Source organism: Cheilinus undulatus, linkage group 13 (genome assembly GCF_018320785.1).
Source record: "Cheilinus undulatus linkage group 13, ASM1832078v1, whole genome shotgun sequence".
Classification (NCBI taxonomy): Eukaryota; Metazoa; Chordata; class Actinopteri; order Labriformes; family Labridae; genus Cheilinus; species Cheilinus undulatus.
Window position 1 is genome coordinate 8,597,323 of NC_054877.1, and position 19,400 is coordinate 8,616,722.

The window sequence follows — 19,400 nt, forward strand, 5'->3', positions numbered from 1 at the left end:
TACTTCCTAGAATAATACGCTGTAGTATTCCCAAAAGAAAGTCTCCATTATTTTTGTCAGTCTGGCTCCTCATTGATCTGCAGTTCCTCGTACTCTATCAAACTTCTGGTTTCTGACTTTGTCATTTCCTGCACAGCTTGCCAAGAATCCACAGTGCTGGCAGAAGACCAAGCAGACCTCCCGTTATGTGTAATATTGATAAAATAATGCAATAGTAAATCACTTCGGCAGCAATAAGCCTGCTCACAGATGGACTGTAGGCAGTCAGCTCTCAGGAGGGAAACAATGCAATTACTGTCAGCCCACACAGGTGGTTCAGGGGAAATTAAATGCTTATTGCTTGTTAGAAGGAAGAACATGAGACATAGAAAAAGAAAATCTCTCCTGTAATAGACAGTAGGTTGTTTTGTTTAATAAGAACAAACTTAGTAAAAGCAGTTTTGATGACTGGAGGGGAAAAAAACAGGCAACTTTTTCTGTAAGAATTCTCAACACAGCCCTGCAGGAGTCACTTCACAAGTTCAAACCCATAAAATGTAATTATGTAGGAAATTATGTACAGAAGGCTAGAAGGCTCCAAGGTTATAGTAGTTTGAGATAAACATAATTCCAGTCCTGGGTTTGTTCTTTCTATGAGACCCTCAAATTTCACATACTCTGTCTCTATGAGCTTGTGCAGTATTAGAATGTAAACAACACATTATTTTGCATTTATGGGGATGATTTTAAAGTTGTTCCAATTCTGATATCAGTATCAGAAAGACATCTGATACTGCTCAAAAGCAGGTGAGTACACATGTAAATGCACCGATCTGATACTGTTTGGTTTAGCTCAGTATTTGCTTTGTTTAGCCATGCTGCAAGTTAGTGCTATAACCAGAAATCAAATCTTTGCTGCCGGAAAACACTGCATGCACGAGCTACCATTTTTGGAGCAATGAAGAAGAACCAAAGGACCCACTGCAGCAGCAAAGAATGGTGGCTACGTGACAGTTTTTCTCAGAATGTGATCGTTAAAATGCCTTCCAGACCGGCGCTGTTGTACACAACAAGAAGTGACAGTTTATCAAAAGTTGAACAACTTTTGAACCAAAAATCATTGCCTCTTACTTGCTTTTCCTCTTGAAGCTAGCTGTTGTGCTTTCCCATTGATGCTATTAATGCCTTTGAATCCTTGCAGCAGCATTTTCAACGAGCCTGGAACTTCTGTGACTTTTGAGGACTTTAATGATTAAATCCACACCAGTAAACCTGGTATTAAACGTCTTTTTGTCAACTTTAATCCAATTAAAATCATTCATTACTGCTAGCTTAAATGCTAAGCACCATATTGTTATCCTTTGTGAGGGTCTATCAGCCAATGGCAGGCTGTTCCATAATCACATCATGCTGTCTGAATAGAGCATAATGGAAAGAGAGAGAGAGAGAAGATGTGTTGCCGCCTCCTGTATTATTGTTATTTTAATATTTAGCAGTAAAATTTAAGAAAATGTTTCTAGTCAGCACAGTCAGTCCAGAAAGTTCACACCGGTATTGGCCGATACCCAACACCTTGGTATCGGAACTGTATCAGGAAGGAAAAAATGGTATCAGAATATCTCTATCTCTATCTCTCTTTTTTTCTGCACCATCCACAGGTGAGTGCATTAGGAAGTTAAACGGTTTATGTTTTTAACACAGAATCTTCATCAGTCCCATAAACAAATGGCACAGCCAAACAGTGCTTTGGATTCAGGTAGGAGAGGAAGAGGCTGATGATAACAATTCAGACCTGTTTGGAAGTCATTGAGATAGATTAAATCCCACCTCAAAAGTTTTTCCACTGACTCATCCTTGTGGTCTAAGAAATTAATCTACAAGACATAAATTAGCTTAAATGTCTTATTTGCATTGGCTTTAAGTGTCTCTCTTTATATCCACTGTCAGTTTGATTTAAAGTCACACTGATGTATGAATAAAGAAATGAAATAAGGGCTTCCCCTGTGAATAATTGGTTTAAATGCAGAGTGTGAACTGCACCATCCTCGATCATCTGGGTCAGGAAGTCTTATTATACATCTCTCTTTGTGTGCTGAATTTATTAATGCCTCTATGCTGGCTCACAGTAAAAGAACAGGAACGTTAACATCAGTGATTCATTATGTTAAAGAGAATAAGTCGTGTATTCATTGAGGCCGCGGCTCTGCAGAGATAAAAAAGCCACAAAGGTGCAGAGCAGCAGAGAAATGTGACGTCAATGAAGAGAACCAGGATAAAAAACAGTTGGAGGTCGAAGTCGTTTTCAAGGTGGCAGCCTTAAACACAGTCCTGTATGTGTGTTTAGTGTGTGAGTGCTGTTCAACAACACTGGCAGCCTTTTAATTGTGAAACAAGCTGAGTGTTTCTTCATTCTCCACCTCTTGTTTCTGCACGCCGCCCACGTCCGCCATCCCCGAGAAGCAATTAACAGAATCAAACGCCCTTGACCACAGCTTGCCGCCGAGTCCACCGAGGCTCGATTAGAAAGCCCACGACACACCGCCATCGGAAGCCAGACAGGGGCCATGTTTGGGGACGACATTATCCACAGCAGATTGTGTTTAAGGGAGAAAAAACACTAAACAGTGGAAAAAGGTTCCTCAAATGGAGCAGTTACTCCCTCAGAGGTCTGGCTGTGTTTTGAGACAAACACAGCATCACACCATTAAAACAACAAACCAACGCTGCTGATAGACATCAGCTTTGACGGGACGCTGCTGACTGTACTGATGCTGAGGAGGGAGGTTGGGCATGGGAATGACAATTAATGTGCCTCTTAAAGGACAAATCTGCATGAATGGACAAAAAAGACCTTAATAAAAATATTATCACAAATCCTGCCACTCTACAGAACAGTTACACCACATCTAGCTCCTCCTTTAGGGACTACAGGGTGAAATATGGCATAGAAATGTGGCTTAATTTGCATGGCTTTCATAAATATGAAGTTGTTAAAGACAATCTATTATTCAACGTCTCAAAAGTCAGATTTAAAGAGCCATTTCAAGGTGCTTCTACAACACGTCTTCATTTTGAGCACTGTGGATGGAAAGTAGGGCGAGAAAACATCTCTTCACTGTGGTAGCTTTAGAAGTAGTAACTGAGGTGTTACAGAAAAGAGAATAGGACTGGAGGAGCCAGCAGGGAACATATCACTGTAAGTCTACTGAGCATGTGCACACGGAACAATTTCTATGCCATGCTCTCTTGCACTTCTGCACAGCAGTAATGCAATCTAAATCCAGAGACCAGGACATCTAATGATACAGTTTTAGTGTCCTACTTCTTTTATAGCTGCAAATCGGAAGTAGAAGTTATGTGATTATCTCTAAAATCGAACAGCCATTTTCACTATCTATTATCTAAAGTCTAAAGTCCACATGACTTTTTCCTGAGGTGCAGAACTGGAACTGAAAGACGTTTAGGTGATGACTGGTGAAACACATCCAGCTACCTAGCGAGCACCTACGGAACTCTCGTTTAAAGGTAAAAGGTCACTGTGGGTCGCACAAGATTACAGACGCTGAGCCAGAACATGGAGGAACAAACTATAAAAACAAGCAGCAGAGCCTCAATGAAGCGATCTTTAACGTTAAAACCAGCCCAAAGACCAGTTCATGCCGCATTTTTACCAATCCAGGGCCCCGCAGACTGAGGCACTCGGACCGTTGACATCAAGATTGGTTAACCGATCCATATCGGATTATGTTTACACCACTAATTAAAATACACATAAAAAAAATCTTTGTGGGATGTGACAAGAGAAAGGAGTGTGGCTCTCTGTTTAAGAAGTTAGTTATTGTGATTTCTGGTAAAAATTCACTGTCAACCCTATGTTTAACTGATAGTCCTATCAAAACTGGTGGTGCAAAACATACATCCTATCCTGCCGATCACGCCGTGGGGGGCTGGAGCCTATCCCAGCTGTTATCGGGCGAGAGGTGAGGTACATCCTGGACTGGTCACCAGTCAATTACAGGGCTGACATTTAGAGACAGACAACCAGGCACGCTCACACTCACACCTACGGCCAATCTAGAGTCACAGGGAGAACATGTAAACTCTACGCAGACCGGGAAGCGAATCAGGAACCTTCTTGCTGTGATGCAACCGCTCTAAACCCTGCACCACTGAGCAGCTCTGTGCAAAGTGTGCATAGTTTTTTATTCAGCTCTGCAGAGCTGCTCTAACCTGCTCTAAGCTACAATAAATGAAGATGAATTTTAGCCATGTTGGGGTGTTATGACAGTGCAGATCCCGACATTTCATCTGGTATTTGTGTCATAAAATTGAATCATGATTTACAGGGGGATACGATATTTTTGAATCACTGAGTGATTCAAAAAGGTTTCCTTGTCATAAATTAAATGAGTGGTGCCAACATTAGACTGTTACTTGATCTGTTGTTTCTCTAACATTCAACACCAATCAATGTCAAGTTGTTGAGATTTTTACTCTGAGTGTAATCTACAAAATGAAGACGCTGAGGTGGTTAGAATGTTAGATGTTGGATTTTGATGAATCTTCAAAATAAATGCCTCATGCAGCTGCTTCTAAATGATGTTTTTTTTGTTATTAAAGCAGAGGTTGCTGATTGAAGAGGAGGCAGCGTTATACGTCCTGTATTTCCAGTGAGTCTCTTCTGTCTGTGATTACTCCGAGCTCTGCGTGATTGCAGATGCGTGAACCTGTGCATCATGACAATGCGATGTATGCCGTCTGATTACAGCCGCAGGATGATCAGGATGATTACTGTGCAGTTTGGACTCTTACTCCCATGATTGGGAGGTGATCCATTTCTACAACACAAGTCTCTTTGTGTCTATTTTCTCCTGCTGATATCTATCAGGATCACACAAAAGAGCCATAAACGCTCTCTGCTCATCACTGCTGCCGTCTCTGAGGCTCCAGGGAGGAATATTCACCTCCATTTTCTCCTAAGGAGCAGCGCTGCAGTTTGTTTCTCTAAATTCTCCCTGACAGATATTAAAAAATGTGTTTGAGTTTGAGAAACTTGAATTTAATCTCATATTTAGACGACTTTTTCCTTTTTTTTTTCTTCTTTGCTGCAGTTAAAGTCATACTTTTACTTTCTAACTTCTTTTAAAGAGATTCTTCTTTCCCGTCTTCAAACTCTACTCAACAACTGTGCCCACCACCACATTATCTTCAACCCACACTGGCAGATTTGTCTAGAATCTTGTAGATCCTAAACCAAGACAAAAAACCTGCCTGTACATAAATGAGCACATTTTAAGGAGGGGAAGTCAGACATTTAACATCTGCCTTTCCTGTTTCACCTCTCACATCCTTCCTGTCTTTTTCAGAGATCTGACTGAAGGATCTGCTCATTAAGTCACAGGACAACCATTTGAAAAGGCTGAGATGTTGCCATTAATGCAGAGATGATCCCCAAGGTGATGGACACACCACAGCTGGAGGAATATATGCACTATAATTATAAATGGATTATATTAAGGCTGTATTTCCATTTAAATGGAGGAAGATTAGAGGTTTAGATTGGACTGTAAGGAGCAGGAGGAGAAGGAATGAATAACACGATTAAACACACCGATAAGAAGATGCCTGAAAAACATGTTTTTTTTAAACTGTTTAGACCCAAGGATACAGCTTTTCCTTTTTATTCTGTTGAGAAAATGTGGAAAATACAGCTACAAAGACTCTGTAGTTGATCCTTAATGGCCAGTATTTGTGGGACAATTTAAGAAAATGGTAAAATGAGGCATTTTTAAATCCATTATGAAAAAGTAAAGCCACAATCAAGGTATGCAGGTACATTTTTCACATCTGACAGTGGGTTTGGACACAGACAGTGGGTTTTTGTTGGCTTGACTGCAGTGTTATTGAAATGTAATGCTCTTATGTAATGCTCGTTTTTAACAGTACTGGTCTATGTATTTTGATAGTTTCAATTTTCTCTGTAACATTGTATTTTTTCAAGTTTCTCTGTAAAAGTGAGCATATGTCGCCTTATTTACTAATTAGACAGACATTGGTGGATCTAGGGTGAAAATAAAAAAGGCACCTGCTGTATGTGTGGGACACCAATGCACGAAAGTCCAGTAAGGTCAACTTAAAATCGATTTTAAATGTGAGGAAATTTATGTCACTTTATTATTTTCTTCACTATAAGATGAAAATGCGTCATACGAGGCTATTAATCTAATTTAGTGTCCTCATTAGAGAAAACCAAAAAGGGCCATTCTGCAAATTTTGTCCATTTAAATGGAAACTAGAAGGACATTTATCCAGTTTTGTATATCTGAAGGGCATAAAAGAGGGCAGATCGTCAAATCTGGTTCTTTTTGAGCAGAGGGTCCAAAACTTTCCAGTCTGCGACACCCAAAATAACAGTGGCAGGGACCAGGGACCCCCATGGTCACCAAAGATGCTTCAGGCATAGCTGGATGTAACTGTGCCATTCAAAGAGACACATGTAGACCTAAATTTGAAGGATTTTGAAGACATTACTTTAATTTTAGCATAAATATCACCAGTTGAAAGTTGAATTTAAAATAGGAAATATAGAAATGGAACGTACAGATGTAGAAAAAAAAATCTAACTGGTATTTACAGCTGTTATGTACATGTTGGATATGCTACAGATTGGATAGTGGTATTATTTATACGTACATCTACATACATACACAATGTATTTATATACAGACATCTGTACATATTCTACATATATATATTATTATATATTATAGTAATATTTATACAATAATGGGCAAAATATACACTTAAAAACCAATTAGAAATATTCTTTGTTTTTTTAAGGCATTTTTCGATGCCCTCTCAGAGTCTCGCAACCCCCAAGGGGGCCCCGACCCCAACTTTTGGACCAACTTAGAGGACAGAAACAGGACTATTGGGCAAATTGTAGAGGGCACTAAGGAGGGCAAATTGTCATATTTTGTCCATTAGGAGGGCATCAAAGATAGAAAATCACAAATTTTTTTCATTCAGACGGCAGAAGAGGAAAAAAAAAAACTTTTTCAAAATGTTTAGAGGGTATCAAAGTTTGAAAATAGTCGAATTTTGTCCATTAGTAGGGCACCAAAAAGTGAAAACTTTCAAACTTGGTCCATTTAGTTGGCAGCACAGATGGAAAATAATAAAATGTTGTCCATTTAGAGGGAAGTAAAGAGTTCAGACTGTAAAATGTGTTCATTCAGAGGGCACCAAAGATGGATAATAGTCAAACTGTCCATTTGAAAGGCACCAAAAAGAGTAAACTGTCCAATCTTTTCCATTCAGAGGGCACCAAATCAGACAATTTTGTTTATTTGGCTTGAACTTCAGAGAGGAAATAGTGTAATTGTGTTCATTCAAAGGGCAGCTCTGGGTTTCACCAGTTGTGCATGAGTTCAAACGTATTAAGGTGGAGTTTACTCTCTCCTAACATTTAAAGTGTTGCATCAACTGTGATAGTTTCAACGTCAGCTTAAGTTATACTTAAATCTTACACCTACCTCCCACTAGGTGTAAAGTCATCTGTATAATAGGGTTGTCATAGCGATAGTTCTGAGAGACAGGATAACCTGGAGGGTGACGGGGGGCTAAGGATATTACCAGCAATTTGGTGTCATCCAAGCACTCTCTAAGTTCACCAACTCTTGTTTTTCAGGGACTTCGATACTCACTTATGCAAAATGCCTAGTCATATTTTTCATCCACACTCAACACTGTTTGAGGATTAATAGCAGTTAAAATAAGTTACTTTAAGCTGTTACCATCTGTAGCAAACACTGGGTTAAAAAATGCTTTTCAATGATTGGTTAAAGTAAGAGAAAAAGTCATACATGCGACAATATTTTGGTTAGTTTAGACATAAAGCTCTACTTGTTGAGATCTACCTTAAGTCTCTATGGTGCAACTGAACAATGACACAGTGTGTGGACTTTACACCATACCTGAAGTTAAACTTAGACAATGTGCTGCAGGTCAGGCCAGGTATGGGAGCACATGCCGGTTCGGCACTTCACTGTGTCCATCATGGTCCTGTACTGCTCTGGCTTCCTGATGGACATCCTTCAGGCCTACGCCAGACCCATGCCCTATCTCTCCAGATATCCTATCAGCTACCCTCTCCATGATGCATGTGGTCCACCCCGGCACCTGGACCAGCCCACTGGGTCCTAGGTACCCAGAATGAAGTGAGCTGGATCAGGCCTGTGAAAGCGCGCTAGGTGCCTGTAAAAGCACAGCTGCCGCTGCTGTATCAAGCAGCGGACCCTTCCCATCCCTGCTCCCCTCAGTACTAGACACGTTTTGCCAATGATATCCAAAATGTGCCAAAGAGAAGTGGTCACAAAGGAGTCCAGTCTGCGCCTCTTGCCATCAGTCAATGTCCAGGCCTCACAAGAGTATAGAGAGACCAGGAGGACCGAGGACTGAAAGACTCAGACTTTTGTCCACATGCTCAGACACTGAGGCTAGCTTGTTCAGAAAACCCATCGCCACATGAGTAAGTCCAAGGCTGTGGTTGATCTCACACTGCCGAGGCAGGTGAACCGCTCTTTAACTTCTAAGCTCTCACCATTCACAGATTTGATGGCAGCATCCCAGGCATTCTAAATGCCTGGATCTTTGTTTTAGTCCCAGAGACATGCATTTACAGGGCACCAAAAAGGAATCCCTGAGGGCACTTCTGTTGCTTTCTTTCAAACATTACTGCACCAGGATGGGGCGACTGCCCTCCTTGCCCTGTCTGAGTGCACTAGTGAGCACAGGTTTAGCATCTATAAGCACTTCTGACTTAGGCCTTTTCACATTTGGCTAAAATGTTTCATACTTTGCCCGTGTGCAACTACTCCTCCCTTCCCCCTCCCACCAGTCTGCTTTCATATTAGTGACATCTTTACTTGCCTGACTAAACTTGTGTATGCATACAGTCTCTCACAGTGGGTGTGTGGACTTACACAGCATGGTTTATCACATTAAGACCAGTTTTCCTCTGTTCAGTCTGAGCGTCTCATTAGCGGAGGAGCCGAAGGTTCACTCTGACTTTGAGCTCCTCTGAAGGACATTCTGGTGGTCTATGATTGAAGTTTTGTCTTGCTGGGGGACAAATTAGATGTGGACGTGGACCCTGCTGGGCTCACATGTGTGAGTCAAACTGGTTTGAACTTATTCAGATCCTGTTGAGTACAAAGGGACACTGGCAGGGGGAGCTGGCATGGTTTAAAAAGCAGACATGTCTTTTTCATGTGCTAATAATGTCCAGAGTTAGTCAAGGTTGTTCTCAAGGTGATGACTTTGAGGTGCAGAGGCCTACCATGCAGAGTCACTTATAAAATGGGTAAATGCAGACAGAATCAAGCTTTCTGGTGAGCTGATAATTCTTTTATAATGTTATAACCAGTATCAGAAGAGAGCATATCTCAGGAGCTTAAGAGGAAGGTCTCTAGTGTGTTTTTATTCACCAGTGTTCATGCCCTTTCAATGTGACTTCACCCTCAGGGTTTAAGGGATCCTGCTGCAACAAAGTGCAAAACTGCAACACTAAATTAAACAGTAAAATTATGAAAAAATACAGAATCAGATGAGAAACCACGTCACTGCTCACAAACTGCTGCTGCCTGTCCCCATTACCAGCGCCATGAACCTTGTGCACAGAGAGAACAAAACAGCTGAGGAACTCTTACTGAGATGAATCCTGACCACATATTTTAAGTTATTGATTTTTAGAAGACGTCTGATTTGAGAAAAGCCCCTTTTGAATCCAAACCGTCCCAAACACAGGCACTGAGAAGTAGCTCGGGGTCAAACCACATCCCAACTCCCTTCATTCCTCCACATGTGACAGAAGAGAGGGTGGTCTGTACGTTCTGTACTTTGGAAAGAAAAACGAAAGACACAAGGAGGAAGAAAATCGGGATCCAAAAATAGCATTTTGTTCACATGGAAACCACCTGAATGAGATGGGGAGGGAAAGAGAAGCCATGGAGAGAGAGGAAGAAAGGAGAGGTGATTGAGAAAAGGGAGAATAAAAGAGATGGATGTGCTGAGATTAGATGCTAAAGATGGGGAACGAAGAGACAGAAAGTGAGAAGAGACAGAGGTGAGAGGAAGAGAAAAATGTTGAGATGTGGAGGAAATATAAATGTCTAGTCTGATGGATAAAATAAGATCGAACATCTGCAGAAATCAGGCTAAGGGCTTTACTGAATATTTCTTAAATGATGGAATGAGACAAGATGATAATATAGAGAGAGAAGTAAATATAGAGTGTCTGATAAGTAGAAGCAGCCTGTTATTCAAAGGTTAAACCACAACATGCAGTTATCAACCAACCAAACTCTGATAGTCAACAGCCTCAAATAAGACTCATTTCACTACAGGTTAAATAAAAGACGCTATTTCAAATCATATATCAAATCAACATGTAATGGATCAAATAGTACCAAATCTCATGATTTCATATTGTAAAAATTTAATATAAATATATCATGTTTTATAGAATATCTGCAAACAGCTGTCTGTTATATCATAGTGCATAATGGTATTGGTATGGTATCATATATCATGTTGTATTTCATTGTAATGTATCATTTAACTTTGTGATGTATCCTCTTATATCACATTGAATCATATCATCAACCAGGTGATATCACACTGTTCGGTATCCCATTTACTGTACCAGAACTCATTATGTTGTACCGGGCTATATCAGGTCATCTGTATCACGCTGTTTTGTGGTGGGGTGTAATGGTACGGAAAAATGTTGGTTCTGTAAGTATCTTTGTTTTGAAGTCATGGTTCGGTACATTTTTTAGTTAGGTAATTAAAGTGAATAAATAAAATATTTATTTATTTATTTTACTAAATCGTAATATAATAAAAAGGCAGAATTAAAGACATTTAAATCATGAATTCTGCTGCAACCCCCTTCCAAAAGGTCTTCAATGAATAAATAAAAATAATCAATACATTTTTGAATTACTAGGTTATTTTATTTTAAAAATTGACATATTTATATAGCATTCTTTAAACACTAAAATTTCCCAGCCAACTTGAACACATCATCATACAACCATAAATTATCTTGTTAAGTATGCGAATTAGCGTCTATTCTGCCGATTTCGGCACGGACTTTAGCACTGGATTACTTTTTTAACCAATGGGACCTACTACAATGTTTGGGAGAACTTTTACAGCCCATCTTGGCGGATAAAGAGGTTAGAGCAGTGTGAAATCTGAGGATAACTTTACCTATGACTCTGCAGATATGAAGGAGTCCCCTCTCCCCCTCCTCCGAGGCTGACAGTTGAAGGTCCGCATTTAGAATTAATTTGATTAACAAAACCAGAGCACCACTGTTAGAATAAAAAGATCTTTAATCATGGGAAATTCATAACGGGCTGGTGAGACTTTCGTTGTTCCTCTTCGTTACAGTGACGTTCTTGTTTGAGTGGTGCCTTTTCAAATACTTTGATTGATCAAAGCAGTATGGTGTAGTTTCACAGTCTATTGTATGATTAATTGTGCGGTATCATATTATGTATCATATCATCACTACAATACTGTATTGTATTGTACTGTAACTTTTCAAATGTACTCTGCCATATCGTGTTATTTCCTACAATTCATATTTTAACATAAAGTGTTGTATTATACTTCATACGTCCTGTTTTATTGTAGCATATCTTAATGGAATTTTATGGTGTTGTATTATTTTGTACGCTATCATGTCTCCACATATTTTTTGGAATTATTTGTACGTAAGTTAATGACTAAATAATATTGTATAAAGTATTATATATCATGGAATTGTAAAATATTGTCTAAAGGTCAATAAATAACATTAGAAAGACGTTTTATGTTTTTTTTTGGCTAGCAGAATAATACAATACCAACGTCAGGCCAATTAAACCATTTAGTTTTCGTGTAGACTGACTTTACTTTCTCCCTTTGCTCCTGAAAATGGAAAAATACACCTGGCACATGGTTATGATATCCGAATGAAACAAATTTAAAGGCAGATGCTTGATGAAAAATGGCAAAAGTGTGTCCTTTGTCAAAGAAAAGAACGTAAAAAAAGGATTCAAGCTCAATATTCTACAAGGAAAATTACGTTTTTCTGGCCCGTCAGCCAAACCTAATGGTTTATCTTTTGTATAAATTTGGATTTTATCACTCATTATGTAATTAGTGTAAATATTTTCCCCTGGTTCCTACACTTAAATAACAGGAAACTCCTGTATTCAGTGATTGAATTCTTCCTAATTCTGTATCAGGCGACTTGTTTGTATTGTATGTTGAGAGTTGTTGTTTCTATGTTTGCAGCATATGTGAAGAGCGAAAAGATCGTTTTAACCGTTTTGAGACATAAAGTCAATCTCGATCTTGAGTGCAACAGTGAGGAGATGAAATAAAGCAGGGATGAAGAAGAGCAGCACAAATAGAAAGTTGTACAAAACGGAGACTAAAGAAGAATAAACAGGAGGCGTACAGGTGAGCCCAGTGTTAAGCTTCCTTTCCCGCCTCGTTGATCTTTGCCATAAATCTTCAAACACTGGAGGAAGCAGAGCGGCTTTCTTGATCCCGGGAGAGGGAGAAAAAACTCATCAGAGTGATACATTTGCAGAAATCCTCCTCCACCTGGACTACAGGCCTGGGTTTGAGGATTGAGCAGATATAATGGGGTCTGAGGTGTGCTGAGGGGGAGTGAAGGCTCTAAGACTCAGGATCACTCTCAGGCGGAGGTTTGTATTCCTTCAACGGACGCTCCAATCCGGAGCGACTTACAGAAGATCCAACAGCAGGGCTTACTTTAGATCCTGTCTCCTCTCAGTGCTGGCAGTGAGAGTTTAACAGGTACGAAGGTCAAAAGGAGAAATGAGGAAAAGAAGCAGGTTTTTGATTTCATGTCACCTGTGTGAGCAGAACAGAACTTCTAATGATACTTCAACTCTTTGTCTGCATGCTTTCCTGAACAATGAAATGTTCTTTTCACATTTTCTTGGACAAAAACCTTTGGGCATGAAGCCTTTTACTGTAAAAATGTTGTTGTCATGGCAACGACTGAGTGACAGCTGAAAGCCAGAGTTGCTAGGAGACATGCCGTCATCGTTCTGTGCTGGGTTAAACTTAGAAACACCAAAGTGGACATCAAACGAACACTCTTTCATCACTAGGAAGGATTACAATCGATATGAAAAACTTCAATCAAGGTCTAAATTAATCAGTATTTTAAAGGCATTTTTAGTGTTTTGAAACCTGGATCCTACAAACCCTGATTCCAAAAAAGTTTGGACGCTGTATAATGTGAACAGAATTAGAATACAGTGATTTGCAAAGCCTTTTCAACCTATTTTTACTAAAACAGCAAACGAAAAGATATTCAGTGATCAAACCCATTGGAAGTACACAAACATTATGAACTTGATGTCTGCAGTATGTTCCAAATAAGTTGGGACAGGAGCATGTTTACTACTGTGTCAGTATTACATCAACATTCTTCTCACCACACTCTCTAAGTGTCTGGGAACTTTAAGTATTGAAAGTAATTCTGTCCCATTCTTGCATGATGTACATCTGAAGTTTCTCAACAGAGTGGGGTTTTCATTGTTGCATTTTGCACTTCATAATGCACCCTACATTTTCAGTGGGAGATGGGTCTGGACTGAATACAGGCCCTGCCCTCTTTACTGTGAAGCCATGTTGTCACAGAGAGGTCCAGTTAGTACTACAATGGCATGGTATGCATTTATTTACATTTCCATAGTCAAAATTTAGGAAGTCCAGAGCAACTGACCTGTGCCGTCTGACTTTTTTAGCCCCGTTCTGTTGGGATGCCAAGCTTACCCATCTGCCCCTAAATGGTGTAGCTACACACACAGCAAAGATGTAGCTCGCTGATTGGCCAAAAGAATCACCACTCCCATGTAACAGCGGTATTAAACACAAACACTGAACATTTAAATATCCTGTGAATTTTGAAAAAAGAATATTATCAGGACAATATCTATAATCAAGGATGTCAATGTGTATACATTCCCATGAATGACCTCGGGGGGGCACACTTTCCTGGGGAGCTGCAGAGGGAATTGGACGGTGCTTTGAAGAACGAAAAAGTGCTCCACTAGGTGGCGTAGCCTTGCCATCCTAGCTTATATGGCAGCCTACCAAGTCAGGGAACAGGAGCAAACTATAAAAAGCCATACTTAATTAAGCCAGACCACCTGGTCGAAACACTGTGCAAGTGACCCACTCCATCGGCACTAATACATCCCCACACCATCACAGATGCTGGCTTTTGAACTTTGCCTTGATAACAATCTGGACGGTCCATTTCCTCTTTAGACCAGAGGACTTAACGGCCATTATTTCTACGAAGGATTTCAAATGTGGACTCGTCAGACAACAGCACATTTTTCAGCTCTAGGTATTTATACGAAAGACTAGCTCAGATGAGCGCCAGTGTGCAGTGCTTCTGGATGTTACTGATATATGGTTTTGGCTTTGCAGAGTCTTAGCTTACATTTTGCTGGCATGAGGCCAAAACCTCCTATCTCTAAAATCACCACTTTTCAGGAAATGAAAAAAAAAAGAGAAAACAAAAACAAAAACAACAACAACAACAAAAAAAAAAAAAACTGTATTTTGAAATCAGTTTTAACTTTTTGACACTTTTTATTGGTTAAGAATTTGTAAAACCCACAAACAGAAGCAAATGGCAACCGACAGCACTGATAGGCATATAAAAAAACCTAATCATGAAAAATGGAGATATGAGGTTTTGACCCAACAGTGTTAATTTTTTCAACTACAACGGCTTGTCAACAGCCTTTTACTCCACAACGAAAACTTATTAGACTAAGACTAATAAAAATAGATCTGTGATTACTAAAATTGACAAAAAGTAAGTTTAGTTCTCGTCAAGACGACTGAAACTAGACTAAAATGTCATTTAGTTTCCATCGGATGATAAAAATCCACGATATTTCTCCACTGTGGGTAAATGTGTCAAAAAACAATGAATTTGTATTTCTTTGGCCTCTCACCTGTAGAAAGCAGGGACTCCAGGTTAGGCCAGGTGTATTGAACACACTATCATGATTTGGTACCAGATTTAGGCAAAATATTAATGCTTGGACTAAAAGTAAAGACTAAAATGGGACAACTTTCTATGGACTAAAACTAGACTAAAATGTTTTCGTCTACTAAAACGAGAAAGACTAAAAAAGGTAGAAATGACTAAAATGTTGCTAAAACCAAAAGACGTGATGAAAAGACTGAAACTAAAATAAAATATAGCTGTCAAAATTAACACTGTGACCCAACCAGTTTCAGCCTTATTCCTTACCAACGCTGAATGATTTGCAAAAATAATCTAATTCAGATTTTTTTCTCCCAATATTGAAATTGATATGTGATTATTTTAAGATTCCTCATCTTATGTGTTTATCAACAAACATAAGCAACAATTCCTTTTATATTATAACAAAGACAATATCAAATAACTGAAATTAGGGATAAATGATGTGGAAAAATTGTGATTTTGGCTAGTACATCCAGCTTGATATCAATTGCTATATTGAAGATGGTGATCATTTTTTATACTATTCTTGTTTTGATTAATAAAAAAAAATATAATACATACACAAGAAAAGTAGGGTTTTCGTAATATAAAAACAGTAAAAAATGAGAAATACAGAAAAAAGTTTTTTTTTTTTTAAATTAAACTGGTATTTTGACACATTTCAGGTTAAAGAAATATTGCACCATGTGCGATTTGAAAATTGCAGCATGCTATATTGTGATTTAATCCAACCCTACTAACTACATGCAGAGATTTCTCCAGATTCTCTGAATAATTTGATGATATTGTGGACTATAGATGTTGAAATCTCTCAGTTCCATGCAATTGAGGACTGCAGTTAATAAAGATCTATACTATCTGCTAAAACAGTGGAGAGCCTCACACCATCACTGATTGTAAATGAGTGATCCTTCAGGAGAGCTCCCTTTATACCCTATCACTATACTATCAGCTGCTACCAATTAACCTATGAAATGTTTCAGGTGTTTTCAGAGCTTCTAAATTGTTTCTGGCCCCTGTCCCAACTTTTTGTAATATTTCGCAGGCATCAGGCTAAGAATGCACATAAACTTTTAAAAAATACATTCAATATCATCAGTTTGATGGTGAATATCCCTTCTTTGTGCTGTTTCCAATTGCATATAAGTTGAAAAGTTTTGCATATCACTGTGTTGTGGCTTAATAACAGATTTTTTTAGTAAAAAAACAATTCATTATCACAGGTGTACTCTGGGACATTAGAGCTGTACTGTGCTGCAGAATGATAAAAATTACCCTGATATTTGAGGGGCACAGAAGTTTGACGTAACAGGAGGGATGATTTACTTTTCTGATTGGCTCAGGGAGGAAAAGCATCAACTGTGTAGGTAGAACTGATGGACTGGGACTTTGTGTGCAGACGTTCGGCTCATTAATAAGGTCACCTCAGCTCTCACAACAGAAAATCAAACATTTGCCGTCACCTCACTTCCAAACTGAGAGGAGAGAAATGAGTCAGCGAGAACAAATATCACAGAGACTGAGGTTAGCGCTGTCCTGAACTGAACTCTGAGCATGCTCCTACTTATATACAGCATGCATTCGTGTGTGTGTGTTCCATACCTGTCCAGGTCTTCGCTGTCCTGCATGTTGAACAGCATAGATGGGATCAGCTTGTCCATGTGCTGAGGCTCCCAGATGATGGCCTGCAGCTCGTCGTTCACAGTCTTCCTCACCACGCCCTGCAGACCTTTGATGCCCGCCACACGGATCCTGACAGAGACACATAGTGACAGTCAAATACCATGAACATGCCCTTATAAACAAACATTCTGACTCAGGATAGAGGGATTTAAATGTGCACAGACTTTGTGACAGCTGCGAAAACACACATTTAAGATACTCTTTTTGTCAAATTCCAAGCCAAAAATATATTTTTCTGCATATAATGAGTCACATTCAGCTGTAAAGACAAGATTTACACCTTATCAGAACATACTGAGAGCTTTTGAGCTTTTGGGCTTTTGCTATTGAGGCTTGAATTGCTTGTAATGAACAGTTTTATCTTCCCATGCATCAAACAAATTAAGCATCTAAAATGAGAAGTACAAACTAAATTAGTCAGAACACCTCATTTCAAAACACTCAATGAGGAAAGTTTGTTTCATTACAAACAATTCAGGCCTCATTTTGGCTTTACATATCCTCAAATAGGATGTTAATCTGGACTTGGTCGGTGAATGTGGCCTAAGGTAAGGTGAGAACAGTTTAAATGAGAGCATGAGACATTGGCCAACAGAGAGCTTAGAGCATATCAGCTGGCTGTCAGCTGATGAGGGCTTGCACTAGATCAGCTGATTGGAGAAGAGCTCGACTCCGTGGCCTGCCTGAACTAATGCTAAACGCTTGGTTTTAAGGCTGGCAAGGACAATAGACAATTATTTTCAGGTTTATGGGGATGCCAGTTAGATTTCAGGGGGCTTTACTTGGCCCTAGATACCACTGAATCTGCCCCTGGAATATTATTGGTGCTGCTATTTGCTGCTGAAACTCATCAGGGAGTTAGAAAACAAGATATTAATATTTTGAGTGCCAATATTTTCACCATGTACAGCCCAGTTTAGTCACACACTCACACACACACAAAACACATAAATGCATTTTTCTTGTTGAGATAATTGTTTACAGAGCATGGTAGCACCATATTGTGCTAAAACCATGAAGTGCAGTACAATCAAGCACAAGCTCAATGTGCCATAGATTGGACATCCCTGCTTTAAACCACATTATGGTGTTTTTAAATGACCTCTCAAGAAGACTACACTAAAATCAATCTCTATGACTTTATAGTTTCTGCATTTTTACACAGAATGTGTCAGATCAAGATTGGATATTAGCATATAAAGTGTTTGGGGTGGCTGTGGTTCAGTGGTAGAGCTGCTGACTACCTGTCAGAGGGTTTGGGGGTTCAATCCCTCCAGCTCCTGCAGTCATAAGGTGAAGTATCCTTGGGCAAGACACTGAACATCATACTGCTCCCACTACTGTGTAAGTGGTGTGTGAATTAAGGGTCCACAGATATTGGTTTCTCAACACTGATGGCGTTACCGTTTTAAGTATTTCACAAGAACGACATCACCGACAATATGCACCATATTTACTGTAAAATGATGACAAACAAAATATATGTAACAAAACCAAAACTGCAAACTTCAACATTTTTTAAAGTGAGGATGTAAATCCTGCTCCTTTGTGTCATCATGTTTCCTGGTTTGCTAAAACATAATCACTGTGAAATGACCATAAACTAATACCTGATTATCTGCATGTCCTGCCTTGTCTTGCTCCTCTCCTTCAGCTTGCACCAGCCCTCACTCTCTCTCTCTCTCTCTCTCTCTCTCTCAAAGCTTTAGCTGTGATTTCTATTTGCAGCTAAAACCTAATATTCTGTGGCTACACTAAATCCCACTAAATCCAACTCAAACCAAGCATATTACATTGGAATTTGCTGGAAAATATTTAACAGAAGTTTATTGTACTGTAATTATTGAAAAGAAAAAAAGAGAGCAGAATCTATGACTGCTGAGTCAGTAGAAGAAGAGAATGGATTTTCTTTTCCAGCAATACCAAAAATACTGAGTGAAGATGTCAGAGCCTGCATGCAAAACACAAACTAGTCCTTTCAAAAAGTATTCACTACCTTAGAAGTTTTACCCTTTATTGATTTTATAAATCAACCATGGTCAAGATAATGTGGCTTTCTCGACAAAAACCCTCTTTAATGTCAAAGTGTCAACAGATTTCAACAAGTAATGGCATTAAATAAACATTTAAATTAAATAAACATACTTAATGTTAAATAAGTGACTGCATAAATTTTCACCTCCCTTAAAGTGACAGACCTAATCCAACAGAGGTGCAGCCAAGTGTTGGCCAGGGTCTTCACCAGTCAAAGCTTTATGGGATAGTGATAGTGACTGTTAAAGAAAACTCAGATTAAATCTGGACTAGAGTCCACCAAAAGGCATGTGGGAGACTCTCTGTGTGCCACTCTTGAACCCTTTTTCACTATTTTTCCAGGATATTTTTGCAATATTTTGCCTCCTTTAACACATTTTTGATACCTTTTTGCCTCTCTAACCCAATTCTTTCGATTATTTTACCTCTTTTTACCCCTTTCCCTTCATGTTTTATCCCCTTTGTGCCACTCTTTCATCATTTTTCGCAACTTTTCATCCATTTCCTCTTTTTAACCCCTTTTTATTACTTTTTTCACCATTTTTACCACTTTTAACCCATTTTTGATGCTTTTAGACTCTTTAATCCTTTCTCA

General features: G+C 39.1%; 1 protein-coding gene across 4 annotated transcripts in view; it reads right to left on the reverse strand.

The window, feature by feature from the left end:
• efr3a (EFR3 homolog A (S. cerevisiae)) overlaps nt 1–19,400 on the reverse strand; it is a 172,027-nt gene that overhangs the window by 64,519 nt on the left and 88,108 nt on the right. For all 4 annotated transcript variants that reach the window (XM_041803480.1, XM_041803481.1, XM_041803482.1 and 1 more), the window contains one exon: nt 16,691–16,840. In XM_041803480.1, coding sequence (XP_041659414.1) covers nt 16,691–16,840 — 150 coding nt within the window. The remainder of the gene's footprint in view (nt 1–16,690; nt 16,841–19,400) is intronic.